Source organism: Schistocerca nitens, chromosome 4, assembly GCF_023898315.1.
Source record: "Schistocerca nitens isolate TAMUIC-IGC-003100 chromosome 4, iqSchNite1.1, whole genome shotgun sequence".
Taxonomy (NCBI): domain Eukaryota; kingdom Metazoa; phylum Arthropoda; class Insecta; order Orthoptera; family Acrididae; genus Schistocerca; species Schistocerca nitens.
The window spans coordinates 822,694,577-822,701,916 of NC_064617.1; the positions used below are offsets into that span (position 1 = coordinate 822,694,577).

The 7,340-nt window shown below is 45.3% G+C and overlaps 1 protein-coding gene across 1 annotated transcript; it reads left to right on the top strand.

Moving 5' to 3' along the window:
- Positions 1-3,196: 3,196 nt before the first annotated feature.
- On the top strand, positions 3,197-4,573 carry LOC126252596 (prolactin-releasing peptide receptor-like). The gene has a single exon (XM_049953498.1). The coding sequence runs from the start codon at positions 3,197-3,199 to the stop codon at positions 4,571-4,573; it is 1,377 nt and encodes a 458-aa protein (XP_049809455.1).
- The last annotated feature ends 2,767 nt before the right edge of the window (positions 4,574-7,340 follow it).

The following is a 7,340-nucleotide window of genomic DNA, read 5'->3' on the forward strand; positions in this document are numbered from 1 at the left end:
AAATATCCATGCCTGAGGCTGGATTCGAACCTCCGACCGTAGCAGCAGCGCGGTTCCGGACTGAAGCGCCTAGAACCGCTCGGCCACAGCGGCCTGCTAACACACAACAGAATTCTACTTTTCCCTTGAATGTCCTCTCGCTTGACACCGCAGAAGTTGCAAATGGCCGTAGTTTGGGTCAGTGGAAGTAACACTACAGGGAGTCTGGCTCGGAGCTGTCCTCCAAGTAACCGATTTTTAACAATACGTCGTGTCACTGTGGTGCGAACTGATGCTGAAATTGCCGCTGCTGGTGCAGTACCATGCGCCAGAGCTATACGCCGAACACGATGTTCCTTCGTGGCGGTAGTAACACGTAGGCTTCTGGAGGCCGTCTTCTTGCGACCGTACATTTCCTTGACCGTTGGTGCCAGCAGTCATGTACAGCATCTACGTTCCTGCCAATTCTCTCTGGAATATCGTTGAAGGAACATCCAGTTTCTGGTAGCACTATCATACGACCTCGTTCAAAGTTAGTGTCGTGTTGATGTTGGCGTCTTTCTAGCCTTAAAGGCATTCTTGACTAACTCACCAACTCCAGTCTCAAAGGTAACTAACGCTCACGAGCTGTAGAGCGTGTATTTAAAAACTCAATTTGCATCCTGAGAGTGGCTTTACTAGCGCCACGCTTATGCGACTGGTGCGAAATTTTAATAGACGTCATCTTTCAGATATAGAAACACGGCAACTAACTTCCGTTTATGCCTCACAACTTCTTCTTGGCCCTGAGATTTTTTTTTTGTCGGTGTAGATACGTTTTCTCCATATGGCTTCTCTTCCTCAACTGCTCTGAAAGCTTTTGAATCAGCGCCTCCTAAGTAATTGACGAATCGTACCTTCTTCAACTGTTCAGATTCTTGGAAAATGGTCAAGCCCAAACAGTGTTTTGTTTAAATGAATGAATAAACCATAAATATGGTAAATAGCCATATTTGATTCAAATGGCTCTAAGCACTATAGGACTTAACATCTGAGGTCATCAGTCCCCTAGACTTAGAACTACTTAAACCTAACTAACCCAAGGATAGCATACACATCCATGGCCGAGGCAGGATTCGAACCTGAGACCGTAGCAGTAGCGCGGTTCCGGACTAAAGCGCCTAGAACCACTCGTCCACAGAGGCCGGCAATCCATATTTATCATACATCATTGATAAGAGGCAATTCCGTATATGAAGATAAATTTAAACAATTGGAAATTTCAAGGTTTCAACTGATATGGAGCGACGTGGGAAATTATGTGAACAGTGATCTGAATTGCCAATCTATGGCTTGAAACGTTGACCTGCGGATTAGAGGGTCTCGACGACTGAAACCACATAGTTCCACAGATTTGGAAGATACCGTGCAGCTGAGACGTTTTTGTACTGATTCCGACATCGTACGTCACAACACAATGTGAGGATGATGTAGCTCAAATATGTGGTCCTTGGAGGGTGTTCCCAAAGAGGGATTGGCCTGCATCCATGATTTGCAGATGGAGCACCGGATAACAGATGGACGCGACCGTAAAACATATCGCGGTGAGACAGCTGGTGCCCCGTCGGCTGAGAAACAGCCAATGAGGGGCCAATGGAGCGCGTCGGCGCGGGCGCGCATGCGCGAGCCTGGCGTCGGGACGCCGGTCGGCGCCGTGTGGCGAGCGGGCGGGACAGTTGCTCTGCCGCTGCCGCCGGCACCGCCTCGCCTCAGCCAGCTCCGCCACCCCAGCAGCCGGGCTGCGGGACCGCCGGCACGTCGTCGCGCCACGGACACGTCACCCGCCACTGTGTGCTCCGCGAGTACGTCACGGCTGCCACTCCACGCCGGCGCAGTACGTAACTGTCCACGACGACACCTCACGTCTCCTTCCCGTGTCAGCTGTCCCTCTAACGAAATCAGTCACTGCGCTTCGCAGTGGATTTGTTTACCGTGTTTGGAAAACATTGCTTCATTCGATCACGTCATTTGGGCTTCCTGTAACTTACAAGTACAGACTGCCTCCATCGTATGAGCTGTATATAAAACTATAAATGCAATCTTTTGCCCTGTGGGTGATGTAAGTGTCATTGCTCACTGACAAAAACACTCAATTTCGCTTTCCACTGACGTTGATTGTGCTATAATAGTAATAACAACTGTCATTATTTTTTTCTTGCAATAACAAGAACAGACTTTCTGTTCGGATATGAACTAAGCAATTAACTCCAGTTCCATCGTAAAACCGAAAGTTTGAACAAGCAGGTTACTTATAAATAAACGTAAATCGCCTCGAGAATAGCACAATACGAAGCAAAAATATATTTATCTAGAAATGTGAATTAAAGCTACCTAGCGACATAAACAATTAACTGTTTACTTATAGAGATCTCACACTATATCGTGTTAAGTACACAATGTCTGTGACGAGATTCATGTATGTATAATCAATGAACACAATATGTGTCTAGAGGACTAAGTGTTTGACGCAAGATTATTTATGGTTATTGACATTAAAATGAGATGTAATTAATATTACACAGATGCGGGATCATCGTCTATGTTGATTTCATTCTACATAGCAACATTCAGTTTGCATGCGGCACTGATCATTAATTAACAATAACTTTGACTACTAAGTGAAACCATTATACTGGCCGTCATTTATGACAGATGAGGTCAGTGCATGCGGGCACAAAAACAACGATGATCATGTGTCCCGAGAACCTCGGATTTTGTTACGTATTTTATCACATCTAGAAAGGCTGCCAACAACTGTGTGCTCTGCATGAATGAAACTTCATTAAGCGTGTGCAACTCAAGGTCTAATGAACCATATCTAGTAAGCTGTGTGTTTCTGAAAAGTACCTTCTTCAATAATAGTTAACTGTTGGAAACATTATACGTCGATACAGTTACCTGTTAAAGATTGCGAGACGAGTGCACAATCTCCTCTTGCTTTCTAATCTTTCATAAAATCAAATGTCTTACTGAGGAAATGACCTATGAATGGCAAGGATGTCACACGCGTTTAAGACGGTACAGGTCTTTATAATACGTCCTGTACCAATAAAACGACTTTACTAATGCTCTAACAGAGATAATTATGGCGACGTAAACATGCCAATTTCTGGAACCTATTCGTCTGCTCTTGGTAGTAGGCGTTGATAGGACAGGAGGCACCAATTTCAGGTAGACTATGAACCTTTCCAACCTCACATCAGCTTCAGAAGTTGCCAGGTATAATTTGACTGAGTACAACATCTTTAACGACATTATCCAGAACCAGGTAGTGCAAGCCCTCTTCTGCATGATATACACCTGTATTTTTGTGCTCGGCGTGTTCGGAAACGTGCTCGTGTGCTATGTAGTGGGCCGGAACCGTGCCATGCAGACGGTGACGAACCTGTTCATCAGCAACCTGGCCCTGTCGGACATCCTGCTGTGCATCCTCTGCGTGCCCTTCACCCCTCTCTACACCTTCCTGGGTTCGTGGATATTCGGCAGTACTTTGTGCCACGTGGTGGCCTTCGCGCAAGGCACCAGCGTGTACATATCGACACTGACTCTCACGTCCATAGCGGTGGACCGCTTCTTCGTCATAGTCTACCCGTTCAAGCCGCGCATGAAGCTGGCGACGTGCACCATCATCATATCCTGCATATGGCTCTTCTCCGTGATGGTTACTCTCCCGTACGGCGTATACACCGTGCTGCGCGCCGACAGGAGGGCGTTCTACTGCGAGGAGCACTGGCCGTCCGAGAGGGTGCGGCAGGTGTACGGCGGTCTCACGGCGACGCTGCAGTTCGTCCTGCCCTTCTTCATCGTCACCTTTTGCTACGTGAACGTCTCGCTGAAGCTGAACGATCGCGCCAGGGCCAAACCGGGCAGCAAGAACTCGAGGCGGGAGGAGGCGGATAGGGACCGCAAGAGGCGCACCAACCGCATGCTCATCGCCATGGTGACCATCTTCGGCGTCTCCTGGATGCCGCTCACCATCGTCAACCTGACCAACGACCTGTACATGTCGACGGGCCGCTGGGAGTACTTCAACCTGAGCTTCTTCGTGGTGCACGCGCTCGCCATGAGCTCCACCTGCTACAATCCGTTCCTGTACGCCTGGCTGAACGAGAACTTCCGCAAGGAGTTCAAGCAGGTGCTGCCGTGCTTCGACCGGGCGGCGCTGCTGGCGAGAGGCCAGCGCGGGGGCAGCAACAGGGCCGGCGGGGGCGGCGGCGGCGGCGGCGCCACCACGGCCGGGGGCGGCGCGTCGGGCCGCTCCTACGGCGGGGGCGGCGGCGGCGGCGGCGGCTGGAAGTCCGAGCGCACCACCTGCAACGGCAACGACACGCTCGACTCGGTGCTCTTGACGTCGGCGGTGCACTGCCGCAGCACTTCGGTGCGCCGCCCCACCGCCAGCTCCATCCCCGAGGAGTTCGAGCCGCCACCGGTCGGCGACGCCGGAGGCGGGGCAGCCGCCTCCTACTCTGCCATCGCGGACGAGGTCCACCTTCACTTGGGACCTGGTCTCCACAAGCCCGACGTCCCGCCTGGTGTCCTCATCGAGTCCCTGTAGGTGAGTAAGAAAGAGAAGTTTACTCTAATTCCCTCATTTGCTCTCTCCTACTCATTATTTCAGAGACATTGATACGGGGACGAAATTCTGCAAAACAACAACACTCGAAAATGTATCGCCATCTCTACACCATTTTCGGTATTCACAGTCATGATTCCAGAAAAGCTGATAGTGAGGAATAAATTTCTTTATTTCCGTCAATGATCACAATACGTTTGGTCCTTAGACTACCGGTTTCAGTCATCCATGACCATCTTGAAATCTGTTTTATAACGTGTCCTAATATAACAAATCGACAGTGGCACATAGTTAAAATATGGTATTGAAACGTCCCCTTAGAAAAATTTATGAATGACTGTGCTGATAAACCTCTTAAGTTATTTGATTTTCAAACATCTGAGCAAAACTGAACATAGACATTACTCTCTTTACTTCCTCTGATCAACACTAAACTGACAGACAATATTTTTAGCGCAACACAATGTGACTTTCAATAATCTCTACAAAAGAATGGCCCTGACTAACAATAACCTATACCTTTCATGAATCACTTTCCTCACGAAAATCTTCGTTAGTCGAACTACTGCAATAGAGCGAGCGCCAATACTGCCAGCTAAATAAAAGATTCTAACTACTGAAGGCACTAACTACTGATAGGCATAGTTAGCAAATGATAGATTTTGACAGAGAACAAACAATGTATTTACCTTAATATATATATATATATATATATATATATATATATATATATATATATATATATATATATATGCAAGTGGTGTAAAGATGGAGAGATATTCCCCCGAAACAGGTCTATAGATCAACAGATTCACGGTGAATCCACAGATTCTTTTTCTTATTTCCTGAATATTAGATTGTGGCTGCAGAAGTATTACTCAAAGTATTAAAAATGCCTTCCTTCAGCATGCACCTTTTTTTACCTGCATACTGTTTTCAGCATTATAATCCTTCTTCCAATGCAACTGTTCATTTGATTCATTTTAGGTTATGCAAGTGGTGTAAAGATGGAGAGATATTCCCCCGAAACAGGTCTATAGATCAACAGATTCACGGTGAAATAACATTTCCCTTAGTAAAACGAAAAATGGAGTTCCAGGTACAGTATATTCCAGTACAATTTGGAAAAGCGCTATACACAACTCCTTTTCATCAATGTGCACCATCAGCCTAATGTATATTTACTCCTGTCGCCACTATTTTTTCTCTTCAATCTTATTAATAAGGTACCAGAGAGATAGGTGAGTGTATGTGTGTGTGTGTGTGTTTGTGTGTATGTGTGTGTGTGTGTGTGTGTGTGTGTGTGTGTGTGTGTGTGTGTTGGTGTTTCTATGAATGCTGTGCTGTCACAGTAATCTCTTCTTTGAAGACCGGTTTCAACATAGTATTCCATCATCACAGCAGCATCCAACAGCAACAGTGAAGCGTAAGTGCGTGACATTACCTACTATCAGACTTTGTTCGACACACTTTGTAAGTATACTACCAATTTCATCTAATTATTAGGCATCTTATATTCAAATACGAGCTACACTTTATACGTAGAACTCGTATTTAAACGTATGATACCTAATTATTAGATGAAATTGGTATTTGAAAAAGTGGTTATTACGATTAAGACTGGTCACTGAATTGTCCATTTGACATTTAACAGAATTTAAACCTCTTTGACAATGTGTATATTTCTATTGGATCTTTCCAGCATGTAGTAGTACATGCAGATTTACCGTGGCTTCCATATGCACCATCTGAGGAGGAGCCTGTAAAGATTCCCAAATTAATTAATGGAATAAACTCAAATTCAATACACAGTCACGGATTCTAAAACATTCGCAAATGATAAGCATAACAAACATTTATTGACAGTGAGTATAAGATCATATGCACAATTCTCCGGAGATTAAAGCATCTCTTCCGTAAGCTAAATGCTTTTCCACAGATAAACGTTGGCTGGGAAAACCACCTGCTTGAATAACAACATGGGTTCAACGGCACGCCCGTGAGTTTTCTTTTTAGCTCAACAAACGAAATTACTTTCCTTCCCAGTTTAGGAGTAAGTTAATCACTTTGTCACCTCTTTCCATTCTGATTATTCTCAGTCTGTGTGCGCTTAGAGATTTTCTTCCGTAAACTATGTCCTAAGATTTTGCTGCCTCGCGAGTAGTTGACAGCTGATAAAATCAACACTGAATTCCTGTCCAAGGTTACGTTACGAATCAGTTCCAAAAGTTGATACATACGCCTGTGAGATTCAGAGACATAGATCTCGGTAGATGACGATGATCATGAAGTTGAGAATTTCCTATGAAGCGTAGTCATTTAGTTTTAGGTTCTTAGTTCAGTTAGGAAAATGAATATTCTATGCTGTCAGCAATAAAAGATACCCAGTAAGTTAATTTACTGCTCAAATTTGATTAATAATTGCAGTTTGGAATTGGTTTTTAGAAGGTTTTCTAATTGTTAAGAATCAGTTAGGTACTCAGGAAGAGGTGCTATCTATTAAGTTAATTGTTCATTTCGCTATAATGCTGTGCAGCCTTCATAATTTAGGGAAATCATTTTTATTTAAAATGGTAAATAAATCAGAGCTGCTCACCCTCCAAGCACTACCGTGTGGACTGGCACCGTTGATTACTGGAGAACATATGTAGCAGCTGGTTGGGTTGTTTGGGGTCTGAGCACTATGGGACTTAACATCTGAGGTCATCAGTCCCCTTCGTAGCGATCGCGCAGTTCCAGACTGAAGCGC

Excerpts from the sequence above, each read along its gene's own strand:
- LOC126252596 (XM_049953498.1), top strand. The coding sequence starts at position 3,197 with ATGAACCTTTCCAACCTCACATCAGCTTCAGAAGTTGCCAGGTATAAT.